A 23,247-nucleotide genomic window follows, 5' to 3' on the forward strand; every position below is an offset into this window, starting at 1 on the left:
ACAGCTGAGTGGTGGCACTCTGATTCTAACTCAGGCTGTCTGGTTTCAGAGCCCATCCACTGACCCCCCAGATTTGACCCTTTCCTGCTCATGGGGGTGCTGAGGGCATACAGGGAGACCGTGAGGATGAAGCACTCACCACTACACCTCCCCAACCTTTTTAAGCGCAAACACAACGGCTGCTGTTCTAATTAATTACTGTTATCCTTTCAGAGACATGAATGTCTCAGTGGATTTTATGTTAATATCTGCTGGGTTTTTCCCTCAAAAAAAGTGAACACAACAATCTCTGTGAGTTTAGTGTTTCTTACTCATAAAACTGACAGTTCTGTTATTTAGTATCCTTCTTTTCATTCAACACAGTAGCCCCACACTATACTAAAAAAACAGTGCCTTTAGGATGAAAGAATATGATTATCACTCAGCTGTTTGCTGGACTCAGTACACAAGAGGGCAGAGCAAGAAGGACAAAAGAAGAAAAGACTATCTGGCCTGGTGTGGGGGCAGGAACAATGTTGATCTGGCTACCTTCAGTATACCCATTCCAAATCTCCTTTGAAAGGAGAATAAACTGGAAAACAGGAAAAGAATAAAATCCTTATAAATTAACATATAGGGATATTATGTCTCAAAAGAGAGATATTCCACTGATGAGTGACTAATGGGGAAGGATCTTGAGACAGGTGCTAACAACAAAACCGAGGAAACTACAGAGACAAGCTTTTTAAAAAGAGACAACAAAACAACAACACTACTCTGACAGCCTTCACAAGCAGGCACACAGAGGAAGCGGTAAGCCCTGGCGAGTGAGTGCCCCATCCTCGCAGACCCCTGCCCTGCCAGCCACTCTTAGGTGCTGGAGACAAGCCAGGCATAAGGAGGGGGCCTGAAACAGGGGGCAGAGCAGAAGGGACCAGACGCCTGAGCCTCGGGCCTCCGGGAGACGACCCCTCACCTCCAGAGGGTCCAGTGAGGCTCAGGAACAGCTGCTTCATTGAAACCCCCTTGCAAGGTACCAGAGACTGCCAATGAGAGCACAGCAAAAGTACCTGGCCGCCTGCCTTTGGCTGGAGACTAGAAAACCTAACTTCTAGTCATGCTTTTCCGTGTAACTCCAGGAAGCAGTGACATACTCTTTTCCAAGTGCAGAATATTCTCCATAGTTGAGGTAGGGCGCCCCCATGTCTTGATACCCAACAGCAGGTGATTGGAGCATCATGGAATCCCTTTACAAGGAAACGGATTCTCTTTTTCCTGGCAAACACCATTTGTATGAAAATAACTGCTGTCACCATAAGGACAGATGACACTAAATACCATCTCCAGTGAAGACAGAGTCCACTTTCTCATGGTCCTCCCACCTTCAGCAAAACCACTGTCAGCCACATCCACAACACGCTGAAAGGACTGACAACTGGAAGGCCATCAGCAGTGAACACACGGATGTGCTTCCTTTCATTGAATAGATGTGTGCCTGGAAAGCATTTTAGATAAGTGGCTTTTGTGAATCAAGTTCGTTTGTTCTTTTAATTCCTAAAAAATCAACACATTCATGACACTACATTCAAACTGAACAGAAGGGTAGCAAGTGGAAAGTAGGCACTTCAGCTTCCTGTGTATCGCTCCAGAAGTGATCAGTATACTCAGCATTCACATGTGCCCTTCACACACACACACTCATGCAGTCACTATGTATCTTCTTTTTCATCCTCACCTTTTCCTCTGTCACGTACTGGCATATCTTGGAGGCCGATCACCGGAACACACGGAACTACAGTTCTGAGTTTTTGGGTCCCAGAAACAACAACGCCTTCTGAAAGGTTAGTGGCTCTTCTAAGATAAAAGGACACCCTAATCAAATAAGTTTGGGCAAAGCTGTCTCATACTATGAAACAGCTTTCTCTCTGATAGAAACTCCAGTTTCTTGAATATCTCATGGACACCATGGACTGTCAAGAGTGACAGATTTTACATAGCACCTCCTTCCTGTATTTCATTCTAAAACATTTTTTCCAGGACTGCTTACCTACATCCCGTGCAATGTGATCTCTTTGTGTGATATTCCCAGCTCGCCCCAGCTCTAGGCTTAAGTATTTCCTACCCTTCCTCAGGCATCAGACAAGCTCATGCTCCTCAGGAAAACATCCTCTGACCGTGGCTGCCCCTCACACCTGGTTCACCCCTGGCACAGGCTGAGATGCTCTGGAACATACTCTCACTGGACCACAGCCCTCTCCACTTCATTTCTTCTGGTTGCATTAAATGCTCAGTGGTGTGATTGGTCCCTGTCTGTCCATAATCATGAGAGCACGGGCAGTGTCTGAACATTCATCACCACCCATAATGCCTATCTCTGCAACACCAGAGGCACTCTATGAACATCTATTAAATAAATGCATGATAGTGGTGTCCCTAGAATCCAGCTCTGTGAATGCCAGTCCGGTCCCTACAGGGGAAGAATTCACTTCTCCTAAACCTACTGCAGTGACCATCCTGCTGAGACAAAGAGCCTTTTTTGCATGTTGAACCACTATCTCCTTACTCACTGCTCTCTTATGTATTTTGGTACTGCAGGTTTGCAGGATTAAATGTGGAACTGCCTCATATCTGACAGAAATATCCTCCACATGAGCCACTGGGATGCATTGATATTCTGATGCAGAATATGCTTTATATTTTTAAAAAGACTTCCTGCTGCAACATTTATTCTGATCATGGAAAGAGACTGAGAATTTATGCAAAATAAGGTAAGTTTTCATTTATGATAGATTTTCATGCCGTGGGGAGAAAATAGCACCGTTTGGCAAAAACAGGGCTTTCCATTTGCCTCACATAAGAAGTGTGTATATAAGCAGGTCTGACACAGCTATCCGAACATTTCGGCATAGCCACAGGGCAGTGGATACAGCAGTGGCATGAAGGACAGTCTAAACAAGCAAGGTATCCAGGCAGGGCTAAAGTCAGTGTTAGGGGTGCAGTGCTGACTTTCCTGTTTTGTGAGATGAGTCACGATAAGCAAGTCTCTACGCCTCAGTTTTCTCATCTGTAAAATTGGAATAATAATTGTTTCTACTTCACTGAGTTGTAGGTAGAATTGTATTGTATTAGATCATACTGTGCTTACAAGTCATAACCACCACAAAGAAAGGAAACTGAGAGAAAGGGATATAGGTGGACTAATACACAAGTGAGTGTCTCCAAGGTCAATGTCTGGTGTGTTCTGGATAGAAGAATCCATAAGCTTGGAGCTAGGAAGAGAGGAAAGAAAATGAGAAGTGAAAAGGAAGATTTCCTTTACTCCCCCCTCCCCTACAAGAGGAGGCTTACCAAACAGCTGAGGCCCTCCAACACTTCTGAGAGCCCTGGGCCCCATACATAAGGAAAGCAAAGAGTGCTATTTTAAACACTACAGCATTTAACTGACAACACCACCAAGGCTCTCAGCAGCCCAGCAGCAGGGCATGAACACAAAGAGCTGTCCCCATCTCAATCCAATCATGACGAACACGGTGAAGATATCAGGGATTGGCTGCCTGCAGAAGACATTCATGGGCTTCCCATGCCCAAGCAACCCTGGCTCCACTCAACTTTCTGTTCATGGAGTTTCTTGGTGTAAAACTCCAATGATAAAAGAGTTTCCAATGTGCAAGAGGAAAAAGAATGTTAACTTTGTTCATTCTCATAGCTACTCCCAGCCATAGTCTATGCCATTGTGGGCTTTTCACTTATAACAGGACTAACAAAGGTGGCTCTTAGGAAGCTCTTACCACACATTACCCACAGGGCTAAAGATTTAATACACATCATTTCATTTCATTCTCATAAACCCTATAGATAGTTGCTACCATAATGACACCGTAATGGCTGCTTGACAGATGAGCAACAGCAAAGCCTAAGCCCTTGTGGCTGTACGGGTCAGCATCAAGGCAACAAGCACATACCACACTCACACTCAGACTCCAGGCCCTTGAACAAGCCCCCCCACCAACCCAGCACACCCTGCCAAGAGCTGCTGAGGAGGCCTGGGGTCAAATGCAGGACTGTCTGCAAGTCTCCCCTGTTTGCCCAAAATTGTGAAGCCCTATCTGCATTCCCTCAGCAAAGCAATCCCTTTCTTATTTTGAGGGACCTATGGTATAACAGTTCTTAACTATTTTCCTCACTGGAACACATCTGACTGTCAGCCCAGGCTGCAACATTCACTGCTGTCATTTCCAGAGTGCTGAAGATGGTCCCTCCCTCCCAATCAAAATACAGATCAGAAAGGAAGTGCCTACATGTGATGTTAGCATGGGAATGACCTTCAATTTCCTCTAAATTATCAAACAGGAAAAGAATAATACATCACTTACAAACTCTGACTCTCTGCTATTTACTGTGACATTTCACAGATGTTAACAAGACACCAGGTTGGAAAACAAAACAAAACACTGTTACTTATCATTTCTACATTATCTTTTACTGCTCTGGTCCCTCGTTTTAGAACTCTTCTAGCCTAGACTCAGCAAGGAGATCAAAACAGTGAATCCTAAAGTAAATCAACCCTGAATATTCATTAGAAGGATGGATGCAGAAGCTGAAGCTCCAATACCTTGGGCCATCTGATGCGAAGAGCCAACATATTGGAAAAAACCTTAATGCTCAGAAAGATTAAGGCAGGAAGAGAAGGGGTCAATAGAGGATGAGATGGTTGGATGGCGTCACCAACTCAATGGACATGAGTTTGAGCAAACTTCAGGAGAGAGTGAAAGATAGGGAAGCCTGGCTTGCTGCCATTCATGGGGTCGCAAACAGTTGGACACAACTGAGAGATCAAACAACAACAAAGCCTAGAATCAACTTCTAACAATTGCGAGCCTCCAGCCTCATTTATGGGCTTCCCTGGTAGCTCAGCTGGTAAAGAATCTGCCTGCAATGCAGGAGACTCTGGTACCATTCATGGGTTGGGAAAATCCCCACAAGAAGGTATAGGCTACCCACTACAGTATTCTTACACTTCCTTGGTGGCTCAGCTGGTAAAGAATCTGCCTGCTCTGCAGGAAACCTGGGTTTGATCCCTGGGTTGGAAGATCCCAAGGAGAAGGAAACGACTACCCACTCCAGTATTCTGACCTGGAGAATTCAATGGACTGTATAGTCCATGAGGTCACAGAGAGTTGGACACAAGTGAGTGACTTCACTTTATCCTGATTTCTATTATTCTGAAAGAAAAGACACTAAAAAATAAAAACATACTCAAAGATCCTATGATCTCTGGTTCCTCTGCCTTTTCTAAATCCAGCTTAAACGTCTGGAAGTTCTTGGTTCATGTACTGCTGAATCCTTGCTTGGAGAGTTTTCTTTTTTTTTTTCCCCATCCTGAACCCCCCTTCCTCCTCCCTCCCCATACCATCCCTCTGGGTCGTCCCAGTGCACTAGCCCCAAACATCCAGCATCCTGCATTGAACCTGGACTGGCGACTCGTTTCATACATGATAGTATACGTGTTTCAATGCCATTCTCCCAAATCTTCCCACCCTCTCCCTCTCCCACAGAGTCCATAAGACTGTTCTATACATCAGTGTCTCTTTTGCTGTCTCGTATACAGGGTTATTGTTACCATCTTTCTAAATTCCATATATATGTGTTAGTATACTGTATTGGTGTTTTTCTTTCTGGCTTACTTCACTCTGTATAATAGGCTCCAGTTTCATCCACCTCTTTAGAACTGATTCAAATGTATTCTTTTTAATGGCTGAGTAATACTCCATTGTGTATATGTACCATAGCTTTCTTATCCATTCATCTGCTATGGACATCTAGGTTGCTTCCATGTCCTGGCTATTATGAACAGTGCTGTGATGAACATTGGGGTACACGTGTCTCTTTCCCTTCTGGTTTCCTCAGTGTGTATGCCCAGCAGTGGGATTGCTGGATCATAAGGCAGTTCTGTTTCCAGTTTTTTAAGGAATCTCCACACTGTTCTCCATAGTGGCTGTACTAGTTTGCATTCCCACCATCAGTGTAAGAGGGTTCCCTTTTCTCCACACCTTCTCCAGCATTTATTGCTTGTAGACTTTTGGATAGCAGCCATTCTGACTGGTGTGAAATGGTACCTCATAGTGGTTTTGATTTGCATTTCTCTGATAATGAGTGATGTTCAGCATCTTTTCATGTGTTTGTTAGCCATCTGTATGTCTTCTTTGGAGAAATGTCTATTTAGTTCTTTGGCCCATTTTTTGATTGGGTCATTTATTTTTCTGGAATTGAGCTGTAGGAGTTGCTTGTATATTTTTGAGATTAGTTGTTTGTCAGTTGCTTCATTTGCTATTATTTTCTCCCATTCTGAAGGCTGTCTTTTCACCTTGCTAATAGTTTCCTTTGTTGTACAGAAGCTTTTAAGTTTAATTAGGTCCCATTTGTTTATTTTTGCTTTTATTTCCAATATTCTGGGAGGTGGGTCATAGAGGATCCTGCTGTGATGTATGTCAGAGAGTGTTTTGCCTATGTTTTCCTCCAGGAGTTTCATAGTTTCTGGTCTTACGTTTAGATCTTTAATCCATTTTGAGTTTATTTTTGTGTATGGTATTAGAAAGTGTTCTAGTTTCATTCTTTTGCAAGTGGTTGACCAGTTTTCCCAGCACCACTTGTTAAAGAGATTGTCTTTAATCCATTGTATATTCTTGCCTCCTTTGTCAAAGATAAGGTGTCCATAGGTGCGTGGATTTATCTCTGGGCTTTCTATTTTGTTCCACTGATCTCTATTTCTGTCTTTGTGCCAGTATCATACTGTCTTGATGACTGTGGCTTTGTAGTAGAGCCTGAAGTCAGATAGGTTGATTCCTCCAGTTCCATTCTTCTTTCTCAAGATAGCTTTGGTTGTTCGAGGTTTTTTTGTATTTCCATACAAATTATGAAATTATTTGTTCTAGCTCTATGAAGAATACTGTTGGTAGCTTGATAGGGATTGCATTGAATCTATAAATTGCTTTGGGAGAATTTTCAGCATTACTTCGCTAGCGTGTGAGATGCGTGCAATTGTGCGGTAGTTTGAACACGCTTTGGCATTGTTTTTCTTTGGGATTGGAATGAAAACTGACCTTTTCCAGTCCTGTGGCCACTGTGAGTTTTCCAAATTTGCTGGCATATTAAGTGTAGCACTTTCACAGCATCAACTTTTAGCATTAGAAGTAGCTCAGCTGGAATGTCATCACCTCCACTAGCTTTGTTCATAGTGATGCTTCCTAATGCCCACTTAACTTCAAACTCCAGGATGTCTGGTTCTAGGTAAGTGATCATACCATCCATGATGGCATGGCCCAGGGGTAGGCATTCAAGAAGTCAAGTCCTGGTCTCATGAACTAGAGGAGGAAGAAAAGGAAGGCCAGTGAAAGAGGGCAGGAACCAGCATCTGTTTGTGAATGTTTGCATTTCTTCCTACAAACACTGCTGAAGGGAAGGGCATGTGTGTGCCCGGCTTGGGCAGAGCCTCATGGAAATTCCAGTCCTCTCCCTCCGGGAGCAGGGAGTTGGAGATAGTTTGGAGTAAGAAGTCAGTGTGTGCCAATCAAGTGTCCCAAGGTCCAGGCGCTGTGCTGTGCCTATACCATTATCTCCTCTAATGCCCAAGAAGACTGTTCACACCTTACAGATGGGGAGACACTCAGAGCATGAAATGCTTTTTTCCCAATCCACTGAACAGGCACTCACAGAAGTTCGAAGCAAGTCCAAGCCTGCCACACTCCAGCGCCTCCTTGAGGGTTCTGGAAAAAGCCTGGAGACAAACCAGGGAAGGGATGATGGGGACTATACAGGTCAGTACCAGGGTGAAAGGGAACCAAAGGGACAGGAAAGTGTTTCAGAGAGTCTTAGTTGGGAGGTATAAACTCCTTCTCATTTGCTTTGCAGGAAACCATCCACCAGCACCAATAGTCATACATTTGAGTTTCACCCCATTTAACATGCTAGACCTGACTCTAGAACGGAGTGTGGGAGATTGGTTTTGGAATTGTCTCACAGGAGGTTCTGAAGGATGGCAATCCTTACTTGCTGACTGCAACACATTGAGTAGTGGTGAGATACTATAGCTAAAACGCTCAGTGCAGAACATGCCTCTCAATAAGTAATCAGCTCATTCACTCCATTCGTTCATTTATTCATTCAACAAGTGCAACATCTGTGTGGAACATAAGCCTAAAGAGAGGGCACAGTGAGCTAAAGGACATCCTTCTTTCACTAACACCACCTCTGAGATGATAGGGATTAGAGAGACCCCACCTACGTGTACACATGTACACATCTTCACAGACCTGTTTGTGCTATGCACACACACACATAGTCAGAACTGTGAAGAAACTGCCAAAAGAACCTGAACTCAACCACCACCCAAATGGTGAATTTTAATACAGAGATAGTTACTCTGTGACATAAAAATATAATTTCCAAACCAGAAGAGAAAAACAATGAATACTTTTGAATGACAACTGTGGGGTTACTTCAGTAGCATTATCTTCTGTGTATCTGGCCAAACACTCTTGTCATGCTTGCACTGATGACACAGGGTTGGGGACATTCATTTGGCCTGCAGGGGACTGCAGATACCAAAAGGCCACGTGATGTCCTTCTTGCGAATGAAGCAGTGTGTGTAGTGTATGTCTGATCTTTTCATCATGACTCTTATGGCCACAGGACCATCGCATACAGTTAGTGCTGGAAACAGATGTAAAAGCAGGAGTCTAGCCTACTCCCAATGTTCAGCTCTGAATTCCAAGGAGAAAACAAACAATTTAGGAGTCCATATTTGTTTCTGATAGCCTGGAGTCACTTTCCCTCTTTCTCTCTCCCTCCCTCTCCCTCCCTCTCTCTCACACACACACACAAGCAAAGGGAAAAGAAACAAAAAAGAAAGAAATTTTAAACATAGGCTTTAAAAAGGTTCATAGGCCTTCTTGCACATCAAATTTCTCCTAGAAAACATCTTAATGATTTCCGTGTAAACGAATCAGAAACATATGGATTAAATTTCCCTTAAAATATACACATGTAATTAAGGGGGAAAGTGCTTGGCAAAATGCATTTTGCATTTTATCAAATCCAACATCTGAAAAATAGGTTGAGACATCTGACAAACGCAAACCCAGGAATCCTGCTCATCCCTATGGCAGCCCTGGACTCATGTCCACTGGGCGAGACCTTCCCCTTCCCTGGGCTTTTCAGAAGAACCTGCTGGATTGTAACAGACTAGCTGGTTTCTCAAGCTCTGCAGTGACAGTTATAAGTCTCCCTTTTCCTGGACCTGTGTTCATTTTCAGGGGCCAGGCCCCCCATACAGGGGAGCTTACAGTCCATGATGCCCTCACTGGGCAATCGCTTAGGATGTCTAGACAAGGAAAGCCCCGTCCTGCCATTCATACCTCACCCCACCTCTGCCAGCCAACGACTCTCTCCCAGGCTCTCCATCACCAGTGGAGGAAAGGGAATCGAGACTGAGAGCTATTTCCAGCATCTTTTCTTCATCTGTGCAAGAACTAAGTGAGAAGTTTTTCTAAATTGCTCCCTTCATTCATTTGCTCACCTGGAAATAAGTATTTATTGAGAACCTACTAGGTGAAAGGTACCATGCTGGGGCTGGAAAGTCACCAGAGAATACTGAGAAGGTCTCTGCCCTGGTGGAGCTGATGGTCTTGCTGGAGGCTCATTCTCTGGGGCCTCAGACCCGAGGGCTTGCATCTTCACCATCCATTCTGGGCTGCACACCATTCCTCTCCCTTAGGTCTTCTCCAAACCAGGCCCTGAACTCCTCCTCCTCGCCTTTATTCCCTCTCCCTCAGTGTCTGAGCCTAGTATTCCTCCACAGACCTCTTCCCAGAAAAGCTCTCAACCATAGTTTACCTGTCCCAGTTTCCACAAGCTTCTGATGACTTTCACCGCCTCTCACCACCTAGCCAGCCCTTTCAGACCCCATAGCCTAATGTTTCTGACTATTCCCCACAACAAACCCAAAAGACACCACACTTTCTCACTGTTAGTGTCCAGTCCCCCAACTCGCTGCCCCCCTTGCCCCTGCCAACACCTGCTCACTGTTTACTTCTTATGCTGGACACGCTTCCCTCCCAACCATGCCCTGCCTGCCTAATTCCTTCCTCTCTACCTCTTCTCAGGGAGGCCCTTCTTGAAGCTGCAGGCCCAGGCCCAGCCCCTGCTACAAGTCACTGAGTATCATATCCTGCCTTGAATTTACCTGATCATGACTTGTTCAGCATCCATTTCTCCCCTTTGCTCAAGGAGCAGGGCCCAAGTTTGTCAAGATATGTTGTGGACATATCTCTAGAGCTCAGCACAGTCGACATTTGATCAATGAATGAAATAAGAAAAGAATGAAGGAGTAGATGAGCAAATACTTACAGGCAATATTCTGCCTCTCCTCCCTGCTATGTCCCACTTTCTGACCCAAGAAGATGACCAGAACCTTTGTATTTCTCGCATCAAGGATATGCAGGGCTGATATGCAAATACTAGGTGAGTCAGCACCTCTCCCCAGCTCACGTGGGGACCTTAGCTCACTGGAACATGATACTGGGTATTATGGAGAGAAGAGGAAGCCTGGCCAGGGAAGGGTCTGGGTTCTCATTACAGGGAGCAGGGCCCAGGAAGAATCCGAGCTTCAGAAGGAAGGCTGGTGATGGGTCCAGGATTGGAGCCTCTCAGCCTGGGCAAAAGTTCCCAGATCCCAAGGTGACTCAGAAGTAACTGAGTCCCAGAAACCTGTGAGAATAAGTTCCCATCCTCTTAGAGCTCATACTCAGAGAGGAAGCCAAGTAAGGTGAACTCCTCATCAGAAAATCCAGGTCCACCTTGGCATGGATCTTCCTATCTATGGGGCTTGGCCTCCCTGACCTTTAGTTTCTTCATCTGAAAAAGGGAGATGAGAAAATCATCTAACCTCCCTCATTGGGATGCAGAGGGAAGAAAATGAGGCCAAGGTGGTAAAATGATACCAAAGTTTAAAGGAGATCAGCCCTGGGTGTTCTTTGGAAGGAATGATGCTAAAGCTGAAGCTCCAGTACTTTGGCCACCTCATGCGAAGAGCTGACTCATTGGAAAAAGACTCTGATGCTGGGAGGGATTGGGGGCAGGAGGAGAAGGGGACGACAGAGGATGAGATGGCTGGATGGCATCATCGACTCAATGGACGTGAGTCTGAGTGAACTCCGGGAGATGGTGATGGACAGGGAGGCCTGGCGTGCTGCGATTCATGGGGTCACAGAGTCGGATACGACTGAGCGACTGAACTGAACTGAACTGAACTTCTAAAATTTGCATTTTTCCTATATTAAACCTAAAATTGCTGGGAAAAAAATGTTACCATCTTTGCCTCTTTTCTGCTTGAGTGTAAAACACTGACATGCTAGAGGATTCTTTCCCTCCCCTCTCACCCCCAGCCACATTATACAATCTTTGGTGTATGATGTTATCTATGGGCGCATTTCTAAGCCATCACCTCTTTCTTCCACTTTTATCATGTCTTTCCTCTGTCTTGATAGCATCATGATTACACCACAGTATGGGGAGGAGGGGGCCAGAAAGCAAAATGGAATAAGAAAATGCAAGAATAAAATGAAAGTGTAAGTCGCTCAGTTGTGGCCGACTCTTTGCAATCCCACGGACTGTAGCCCTCAGGCTCCTCTGTCCATGGACTTCTCCAGGCAAGAATACTGGAGTGGGTAGCCATTCCCTTCTCAAGGGGATCTTCTTGACCCAGGGATCGAACCCATGTCTACTGCATTGCAGACAGATTCTTTACTATCTGAGTCATCAGAGAAATCCAATAAAAAAGGAGAAAACCCTTTAAAAAACACAGAATCATGGTAACTGCCCAATCATGTTCTTTAGCAAACACATGAAAAGATACAAGCAGACATTTACAATCAAAATTTGGCCTATTTCCAGTTTTTGGATCTCAATCACTTTAAAATAAAAATATTTGGAAGCCAAAGTATTGCCTTTTTCTTGGAGTACAAAATGAATCAGGGCAAAGGCTAACAAAGTTTTGCCAAGAGAACACACTGGTCATAGCAAACACCCCATTCCAACAACACAAGATATGACTCTACACTGGACATCACCAGATAGTCAATACTGAAATTAGATTGATTATATTCTTTGCAGCCAAGATGGAGAAGCACTATACAATCAGCAAAAACAAAACTGGGAGCTGAGTGTGGCTCAGATCATGAACTCCTTATAGCTAAATTCAGGCTTAAATTGAAGAAATCAGGGAAAATCCTGATTTTAGACCATTCAGGTCTAAATCAAATCCTAAATCAAATCTCTTATGATCGTACAGTAGAAGTGAGAAATGGATTCCATGGATTAGATTTGACAGACAGAGTGCCTGAAGAACCATGGACGGAGGTTTGTGACATGGCATGGGAGGCAGAGATCAAGACCATCCCCAAGAAAAAGAAATGCAGAAAGGCAGAATGGCTGTCTGAGGAGGCCTCACAAATACCTGAGAAAAGAGGAGAAATTAAAGGCAAAGGAGAAAAGCAAAGATCTGAATCTGAGTTCCAAAGAATAGCAAGGAGAGATAAGAAAGCCTTCCTCAGTGATCAATGCAAAGAAATAGAGGAAAACAACAGAATGTGAAAGACTAGAGATCTCTTCAAGAAAATTAGAGCTACCAGGGCATATTTCACACAGAGATGGGCACAGTAAAGGACAGAAACGCTATGGACCTAACAGAAGCCGATGTTAAGAAAAGGTGACAAGACACAGAAGAACTATACAAAAAAGATCTTAATGACCACATAACCACGATGGTGTAATCACTTACCTAGAGTCACACATACTGGAGTCTGAAGTCAAGTGGGCCTTAGGAAGCATCACTATGAAAAAATCCTAATGAAGGTGATGGAATTTCAGTTGAGCTATTTCAAATCCTAAAGATGCTGCTGCTAAAGTGCTACACTCAGTATATCAGGAAATTTGGAAAACTCAGCAGTGGCCATAGGACTGGAAAAAGTCAGTTTTCATTCCAATGCCAAAGAATGTTCAAACTACTGCACAATTGCACTCAACTCTCACGCTAGCAAAGTAATGCTGAAAATTCTCCAAGCGAGGATTCAACAGTACATGAACCGCGAACTTCCAGATGTTCAAGTTGGATTTAGAAAAGGCAGAGGAACCAGAGATCAAATTGCCAACGTCTGTTGGATCATAGAAAAAGCAAGAGAATTCCAGGAGAACATCTACTTCTGATTTATTAACTATGCCAAAGCCTTTGACTGTGTGGATCACAACAAACTGTGGCAAATGCTTCAAGAGATGGGAATGCCAGACCACCTTACCTGCCGCCTGAGAAATCTGTATGCAGGTCAAGAAGCAACAGTTAGAGCCAAACATGGAACAATGGACTGGTTCCAAATTGGGAAAGGAGTATGTCAAGGTTGTATACTGTCACCCTGCTTATTCAACTTATATACAGAGTACAATATGAGAAATCCAGGGCTGGATGAACCACAAGCCAGAATCAAGATTGCTGGGAGAAATATCAATAACCTCAGGTAGGCAGATGACACCATCCTTATGGCAGAAAGTGAAGAACTAAAGAGCCTCTTGATGAAAGTGAAAGAGGAGAGTGAAAAAGTTGGCTTAAAGCTCAATATTCAAAAAACAAAGACCATGGCATCTGGTCCCATCACTTCATGGGAAATAGATGGGAAAAAAATGGAAAGAGTGAGAGACTTTATTTTCTTGGGCTCCAAAATCACTGCAGATGGTGACTGCAGCCATAGAATTAAAAGATGTTTGCTCCTTAGAAGAAAAGTTATGACCAACCTAGAGAGTATATTAAGAAGCAGAGACATTACTTTACCAAACAAGGTCTGTCTAATCAAAGCTATGGTTTTTCCAGTAGTCATGTATGGATGTGAGAGTTGTACCATAAAGAAAGCTGAGCACCGAAGAATTGATGCTTTTAAATTGTGGTGTTGGAGAAGACTCTTGAGAGTCCCTTGGATGACAAGGAGATCAAACCGGTCAATGCTAAAGAAAATCAATCCTGAATATTCATTGGAAGGACTGATGCTGAAGCTGAAGCTCCAATGCTTTGGCCACCTGATAGGAAAAACTGACTCACTGGAAAAGACCCTGATGCTGGGAAAGATTGAAGGCAGGAGGAGACGGGGATGACAGATGATGAGATGGTTGATGGCATCGCTGACTCAATGGATATGAGTTTGAGCAAGCTCCTGGAGTTGGTGATGGACAGGAAAGCCTGGTGTGCTGTAGTCCATGGGGCTGAAAACAGTTGGACACAACTGAGTGACTGAACTGAACTGAACTTTGACCTATTTCTAGTTTTTGGATTTCAACCACTATTTCAACCAATATTAAAATAAAAATATTAGGGTGGGATGATTTGGGAGAATGGCATTGAAACATGTATAATATCATATATGAAATGAATCGCCAGTCCAGGTTCAATGCAGGATACAGGATGCTTGGGGCTGGTGCACTGGGATGACCCAGAGGGATGGTACAGGGAGGGAGGTGGGAGGGGGGTTCAGGATGGGGAACACGTGTACACCCGTGGCAGATTCAGGTTGATGTATGGCAAAACCAATGCAATATTGTAAAGTAATTAGCATCCAATTAAAATAAATAAATTTATATTTAAAAAATAAATAAATAAAATAAAAATATTTGGGAGCTAGAGTATTGCCTTTTCCCTTTATAGACAACCTTGAGAAAAATGGCTCACAGACCTTCAGCCTAGACACTGGGGTGGCGTGTAGTCCAGAAAGGACAGTTAATGAAAATGCTGGGTTCTGATCCTGCCTCTACCAGCTGGGGAACATGTAACCTTTTGTTACTCCCTCTTAGTTCAAATCCTTCCTTTGTTAATCATCACTGCTTACAAGAATCAAACAAGCTAATGTAGTGATAATCACAGTAGAAAGCACTGGCCTTCATCAGATACAGACTCTCTTCCTGTGCTATTTGACTGTGACACCATGACATGGGTCTTATTTCCCCTCCAGCAGGTGACAAGAGACAAGGTCAGTGAGCTAGCCACTGCACCCCAACCTACACAAGCATTATTCTTACCTCATACATGATAATTCTATCAGCTCAGTACTGTTATGCCTAAGGATGCTGAGGACTGGAGGAAAAAAAGAAACTTGCCTAAGCTCAGGTACTGGGTGGCCTTCTAAATGTTAAATCATCACCACAACCCCCTAAGAAGGTCACTGAGATTATCACCACTGGTTTCTGAATGTGGAAAATGAGACACAGCCATTTTATGCAGTCACAGACACATGGGGTCAGCCATGGTGGCAGGTGGTCCTCACCAGGCTGCCTCTGGGTGTGGCTCTGGCCCCTGGCTGTCCTCTCACACAACCACTGTCTAAAACTGTATTCTGTAGCCTTCTGGGAGAGTCTGGGAGACACCCAATGTCCTTTCAAATAGTATCTTTTCCATGTAAGTTAGCCAGGGTATGTCTCTGCTGCTGGCAGATGCCATGAGAACATGGCAGCCTCGGGGGCATTCCCTCCCTCGCCCATTGAGGAAACTCCACCATGTAGAGAGCACAGTGCTCAGGGCAAGGGAGGGCACCAGGCAGGCCAAATCAGTAAGGCCCCTGCCCTCAGAGAAGTCCACATGCGGAAGGAAAACAACGTGTGGAACTTACTTCTGGAACAAAGGACCAAAGTCACCTACAAAAGAGTGAAGGAATTAAAGAGTTTGTACTGAGCTGATTCTGAAGAACAAGCATTTGGAAAAGCAATAAAGGAGGAGGCGGGGATAATAGAAATGGAGTGAATTATAAGATATAATGGAGGAAAGAGAAAGGCACACTCAATGAATGAATGGGGTTCTCAAGTGGGTAGACAGAGGTGAGAGGTGGGGATGTGTCAGGAAGCATTTAACAGGAGGCTCTTGTGTGCTGTTTGGATCTGTCAGGAATTCTCTGTTCCTTATTAATTCCTGAATATTCAGGAATTAAGAGAGAGGCAAGCCTCTCCAGGGGGCTGAGGAATCCAGGCATTTCCTTCATTGGTGTTTCTATATGGTGATAAGTACCCTCTTCCTTCTTGTGAACCATATGGTATAAGTGATTGTTTACAACTCTCTCTCTCTTTAATATGGATTGCCTATGTTTTGTAAGTCTGGAATTTTAATCTTTATCTTTGCTGAGAATAACTACCTTGTAAGACAGTATATATGCCCACATCATGTTCATTAAAATACCTTTGCTCCATCAGAGCTCTGGTCCCCTTGTCTTTCTCTCTCTCTCTCTCTCTCTCTCTCTTTCAGGCTGATCCCCTGGAGTGCAGAGGCTCTCTGAGTTCACTTTCCTGCCCAGGCTTCTAAGACCCTCTAGAGAAGGTGCTCTGCGTCTTCACCCCATCGAGAGGGCGCCTGAGGCCTCCGTGAACAGAGCAAGTCCCATGTCAAGGGGCTTTATTGGCTTTCTGTGTAAACCAAGGAATATCAGCCTCTTTCTCTCTCCTTTACTTTCTTATTGGTCCACTCCAGACCATCAGGGTCTGGTCCATCAAAGGACCTCAACAGGGATGAAGGGGTAGTTTACCAGCAGAGCATATTTCTTTCAAATACACATATACAAACACACATACCCAGATACACACACACGTATATATTATGTAATAGGTACGTATGTGTACACGTACCTACATATGTGCTTGTGTAAATTTTATACCACTTCAGCCCAGAAATTACTTACAAGAGTTCAGCTTTATCTGAATCCACTGTCAAATTATCCTCAGTTCTCACAGAAGCATCCTTCACCCTGCTTTACTCATAGAGGATATGGAGTTCTTCAGGGCTTTGAAAGGCAAGGGCAGCTAGTCTCCAAAGATGTCTTGACAGGTATAGCCAGACTAGTAGGCTGGAGATGCCAGAGGAGCCATTCAGCAAACATCGGCTGAAGAAGTTTCAGGAAGAAGCTGTTGCACATTTCTAAATACTTCAGGAATATGGCTCTTTGAATTCTCGTGGCTTGTAGGTCAGTTTACTGTCATGTCAGCAGCTTTGAACCTGCACTTTCTATCAGTGCCTTCGAGAAAGGCACCTCCAGCACAGAGGTGAACAATGGCCTGGCTGAACAGCCTGGTCGCAAAAGGCCCAGCCCCAGAGGCAAAAAGAAGGCCGACCACAGAAAAGAGGTGGATTTCACCAGCAAGTTTCATCTATGCCTAGAAGTTATGCCCAGGAACACAGCATACAGCAGTGCATACGCAAGTATTGAACCACTCTGCTCCATGCACATGGGGGTTCAGGCTGCCAGGAGAGCATGGCCCCCTGTACTGGTTTCCTTCAGTGGGGCAAGATTTCTAACCCAAGAACTTCTCAGCTAGTGACCAAGCTTTGAGCATGTGTTTTTTGTACATGTCATCAATAACTAGATCTGAGCTGGAGGGCACTCTAAACATGAAATACATCTCTGCAACATGAAAAGAAAAATGACTATTTGGGGCTGGTTTGAATTAGGTACAATGAGACAGGAATTTTCCCGAAGTCTCCTCTTCTGTTTCTTGGGCAGCTTACTCACTGCCTGGTGGAAACAAGACACAGGGAACTTTAGTCTATGACCCACAGCCTAGCTGGGGGACCACTGAATCTGAATGCTGGTGGTAGGCAGACACCATAAGGGCTGCTGAGGATGATTTTAAACAAAATTATATACCTCCATGACTCAAGAATCTGACTGTCTATTTGGATTCTGCCTAGCAAGCCCTGCGGTCTGTGTGATCAATGACAGCGCTAGTCCCTGATGTGCTGTCACCATGGAAAGGTACAGTAATACCTTTAAGGCTCAAGGTGCAATTAAATATCTATAATGGTGCTAATAGTTCAAGCAACCTTCAAGCAGCTGCCGTATTTTAAAAGATCATTCTGAGCTGTTCTACGTCTGGAATTGCTCTGCAAAATCTGAACTTTTCCTCTTCCATTGAGAATGCATTTAATGCTGACAGGATGGTTCCCTTACAGCCTCATTGTACAAAAGGTAGTTTCCTTCTCAGCTGGCAGGATGCCTCTGAAGGATTAAACTCCACCTAACAAAGCTAAGCTCAATTCTCTAAGGCTTGCATTCTTAGGAATTTGCTCTCTGAGGAAGAGTCCAAAGTGAAGATTAGGTCACAGGATATAGTTCAATCCACAGCCCACTGAAGGCTACTTGGACTGACATCATTTTCTATAAGAGATAATGAAGACAAATTTGTGGCTGCTCACAGGAGCAAATGGTCAGGCCCCCTCTTCAGAGCTCCCACTGTCTTGGGCTTTTAGTAACTGTGGCCAGCAGATGACACACAGTATCCTATGATCTCTTTACCCGTCTGGTCCCTAAGTTCACTGTGAACTTCTCAAGGAAGGGGCTGCACCTGGTTCACCACAGAGGCTCCATTAACCATCAGAATAATTAATGGGACTTCCCTGGTGTCACAGTGGATAAGAATTTGCCTGCCAGTGCAAGGGATAGGGTTAGATCCCTGGTCTGGGAGGATTCCACATGCCATGGAGAAACTAAACCCATGAACCACACCTACTGAGCCCCTGTGCCACAACTACTGAAGCCCATGCACCCTAGAGCCTATGTTCCTCAACAAGAGAAGCCACCACAATGAGAAGCCCATGCACTGCAACAAAGAGTAAGCCCTGCTCTCTGCAACTACAGAAAGCCCATGCATAGCAACAAAGACTCAGAGCAACCAAAAATAATAATAAGTAAACAAATAAATAATTTAAAAAATTAATGGATAGGTTATTGCCTCACAGAACATCAAGGATGGATAACAGGTCAACTAGGAAAGGGAGATATTAGATATCGAACCTCAAACGACAGGCATGAGAAGAATGCTTCAGAGATGCTGAGTGGGAAGTTCTTTAATCACTGACCACATTCTTTAAACAATAACCTAAAACAATTTAGAAATGTATATTCATGTTATTTCCCAATAATAATGATGACAACTAAGATGCAATAGGCACTTTCTATGAGCAACAGCTGAGCTGAGACTGCTTAGGCATCATTTCATATTCTCACAATAACCCCCCAAAGGAGGCAGTACCCTTATCCCTATTTTACAAAGAGGGAAACTGAGCCTCAGGGAGGCAAAGTTGCTTGCTGAGGATTATAGAGCCAGCAAGAGAAAGAGCAGGATCCAAGCCTTCTCTTCACACTGCATTCCTGAGATACTGAAACCAGATCCCAATATTTCTGAAATATCAATGGGACATAACACAGTCGATTTTTACTTTAAAAATGCCATGGCTTCCTGATTTATTTTGGGGGGAAGACAGTTCTTTGCTTAGGCTCCTCCTTGGTATGACAAAGCAGAGCAAACTCCTGCTCAGTAATGGTGAAGATGAGGAGGGTGATATCCTCAGTTAACCCCTTTGGACACATCATGCGTTTCATCCCTACAACACCCCATGATGTATACACAGTTATTATCCATATCCTAGATACAAGGAAACTAAGGTCTAAAGAAAGGAAGTGGTCTCAGCCTTTCAAGGTCACAGCCAGTAAGAAGTGGAACTCAAAGTCTAACCAGCGGTCATCTGTTGCCAAAGCCCAATCCTTGGCTACTATTATCCCAATTCAAAGGGGCATATGGGAATTTGGGGAAAAGAACTCTAGAATCTATGAAAAAACTGGATTTGAGGAACACAGGCCTGGAAACATGGAGGTTCATTAGGATTCATTCTGCTTTGTACTCTAAGTGAAAGTCACTCAGTCATGTCCAATTCTTTGTGTATCCATAGACTATGCAGTCCACGGAACTCTCCAGGCCAGAATACCGGAGTGGGTAGCCATTCCCTTCTCCAGGGGATCTTCCCAACCCAGGGATCGAACCCAGGTCTCCTGCATTGCGGGTGGATTCTTTACCAACTGAGTCACCAGGGATGCCTAAGAATACTGGAGTGGGTAGCCTATCCCTTCTCCAGGGGATCTTCCCGACACAGGAATGGAACCGGGGTGTCCAGCATTGCAGGCAAACCACAACTAACTCCATGGCAATACCAGGAGCTCCAGACCCTCAAAATCATCATAAGGAAGGGAGGAAGAAGAGAAAAGGTCTGTACACTAGAAACCGCAGGTCCAATGTAGCTAACTGGTTTTGTAGCTTAAATGTTTTCTGAGAACACAGTCAATTTATATATTATCTACTGATTTACATATTACCTATGGTTGCTTTTGTGCCAAAACAGCAGAGCTGAGTAGTTGCAACAAAGGCTTTATGGCCTGCAAAGTCTAAGTAATTATTAATTATCTGGCCCTTTAAAGAAAAGTTTGCCAATCTATGGACTACAAGTTAAGAGGGCCTAATGCAACACGAACCAGAAAGCAAGCCTAGAGTCTTCAAGCAGAAGAGGCACACACTTCACCTATACTGCCAATGCTTGAAACACTGGGCTTATAACCGCATTTTTCAAAAAAGCACACTATCCCAAACCAGCCACCCCTGTCCCTCACACCCTCCCCTCATCACCCTCTTAAAAGACCAGCAGCAGTAAGTCTTACCTTTGTTGTACATGTTCGTTGGCACTTGGACGTCACTCAGACTGATGTTCACAGGCAGATTATTAAAATGGTCATTTGGGGCTAAGATGAATTCCTTCCCCAGCTCCAAAAAGTTCCCATCTTTGTCCCTTTCATTTATTAGCACGGCATTGAAATATTCATACTGAAAGAGAAAGTAAAAAAACAAAACAAAACACACAACATGTGGCTTAGAGGAGAAGGCTGTGAACTCAGACCTGAGTATGGCTGACCTGGGTGGGCCATCCCCTACACTTGTGAATCTTAACTCTGGTCACAGAATCTCTTTAAGCCTTTCACACCATCTATGGCTCTTTCTGCACTAGTGTAATATGGTAGCACTAGATAAATATTTCCCAGTGTCATTAAGTACTTTTGAAAAACAAATTTAAGAAGCTTCTCAGTATTTCCTTATATAAATATAGAGAAAACTGCACAAAAACATTTCAATTCTTTAAAGTTTGAAGACTGACTCTGCCCTTAATAACCTGAACTTTAAGTAGAAGGAGACTGGAAAACAACAAAAATTAAGTAAATATATAATATGCTAGATAGTCATATTTGCTTGGAGAAGGCAATGGCATCCCACTCCGGTACTCTTGCCTGGAAAATCCCATGGAAGGAGGAGCCTGGTAGGCTGCAGTCCGTGGGGTCACTGAGTCGGACACCACTGAGCGATTTCACTTTCACTTTTCACTTTCATGCATTGGAGAAGGAAATGGCAACCCACTCCAGTGTTCTTGCCTGGAGAATCCCAGGGACAGAGGAGCCTGGTGGGCTGCCGTCTATGGGGTCGCACAGAGTCGGACACGACTGAAGCGACTTAGCAGCAGCAGCAGCAGCATATTTGCTATTCTAAGTGCTTCTCATTTGTTAACTTATTCACTTCTAACAACTCTAAGAACTAGGTTTTAAGAGTATTTTCAATTCACAAGTGAAGAAATTGAGGTAGAGAGAATTTCTGTATGTTGTCAAAAATTACACCACTGAGAAGCAGAAAGAGAATTAAAATACAGATAGTCTATTTCCAAAAACTGGGCACTTATCTGCTGCACAGTGTTGCAAGATGGTGGATGGCAGGTGTGGTCATAACTATCAGATCAGCAATTTAAAACAAATGTAATTAATATGCTAAGGGAATTACTGGAAAAAGTAGAAAACAGGTAAGAAGAGATAGATAAGTAGAGAGACAAATATTCTAACGAACTATCAGAATGAAATGCTAGAAATCAAAAATACATAACAGAAATGAAGAACACAGATGGCTCACTTCCAGCTGAGACACAGCTGAGGAAATAATTCAGTGAGCCTGAAGCTATATCAGTAGAAACTTCTCAAACTGAAAAGCAAAGAAAAAAAAAAAGGAAAAAAATAACAGAATCTTCAAAAACCATGGAACAATTACAAAAAGTATAACAGATGTGTAATGGGAATACCAGAGGAGGAGAAAGAGAAAAAAAGAACAGAAGAACTATTTGAAGTAATATTTCTAAAATTAATGACAAACAAGAAACCCAATCCAAGAAGTCCAGGAAACATCAAGCATATGAATATTAAAAACAAACAACAACAACAACAACAAAAATACTATACCTGGACATGTCATATCCAAACTACAAAAACCAAGAAAAGAAACTACTAAAGAAAGCCAGAAAGGGGGGAAAGCCGTACCTACGGAGGAACAAAGACAAGGATTACATCAACACTTCTGTTCAGAAAAGCAAGAAGAGAGTGACATGAAATAGCGTTTGAAGAAAGACCTACCAACCTAGAATTTTGTGTCCAGCAAAATTATTCTTCAAAACTGAAAAATAAATAAAGACCTCTTCAGACAAATAAAAATTCAAGAAATTTTCTGCAAACAGACCTGCCTTGCAAAAAATGTTAAAAGCCCTTTAAAGGGAGGGAAACTATATACATCAGAAACCCTGATCTACATAAAGAAAAGACTGTTTTACAGAAGAAATAAATAAAAGAAAAATATTTAATTTTCTTATTCTTAACTGACCTCTCAGATAATAGTTTGATCAAAATAATAATGGCAACAAATTACTGGATTATACAAATTCATGGATAAGTGAAATGAATATCACAATGCTGAAGCTGAAACTCCAGTACTTTGGCCAGCTCATGTGAAGAGTTGACTCATTGGAAAAGACTCTGATGCTGGGAGGGATTGAGGGCAGGAGGAGAAGGGGATGACAGAGGATGAGATGGCTGGATGGCATCACTGACTCGATGGACGTGAGTCTGAGTGAACTCTGGGAGTTGGTGATGGACAGGGAGGCCTGGCGTGCTGTGATTCATGGGGTCGCAAAGAGTCGGACACGACTGAGCAACTGATCTGATCTGATGAAGAATAGGAGTGAGATATTGGGACTATTCTATCATAATGTCCCATACCATAATGTTCCATCCATGAAATGGTACGAGGTTATTTGACAGTGGACTTTTATTAGTTATAAATGTAAAATGCAAGCTATAAAACAACCTCTAACCCAATTTTTAAAAAGAAGTATAAATACTTAGGAAGAAAAAAAATACTAATATTATACTAAAAATATGATATGCTCAATTAAAACCAGACAAGGCATAAAAAGAGTAGAAGACAAAGAAAAGGGCAATGAATACAAAACAGTTACAAACATGGTACATATTAATCCAATCATATCAATAATCACTTTAAATGTGA

The 23,247-nt window shown here is 43.3% G+C and overlaps 1 protein-coding gene across 6 annotated transcripts in view; it reads right to left on the bottom strand.

Annotated features, from left to right (window-relative positions):
• Positions 1-23,247, bottom strand: part of CACNA2D3 (calcium voltage-gated channel auxiliary subunit alpha2delta 3) — a 900,236-nt gene that overhangs the window by 480,666 nt on the left and 396,323 nt on the right. For all 6 annotated transcript variants that reach the window (XM_059879667.1, XM_059879666.1, XM_059879665.1 and 3 more), the window contains one exon: positions 20,538-20,700. In XM_059879667.1, the coding sequence (XP_059735650.1) occupies positions 20,538-20,700 (163 nt within the window). The remainder of the gene's footprint in view (positions 1-20,537; positions 20,701-23,247) is intronic.

Source organism: Bos taurus, chromosome 22 (genome assembly GCF_002263795.3).
Source record: "Bos taurus isolate L1 Dominette 01449 registration number 42190680 breed Hereford chromosome 22, ARS-UCD2.0, whole genome shotgun sequence".
Taxonomy (NCBI): domain Eukaryota; kingdom Metazoa; phylum Chordata; class Mammalia; order Artiodactyla; family Bovidae; genus Bos; species Bos taurus.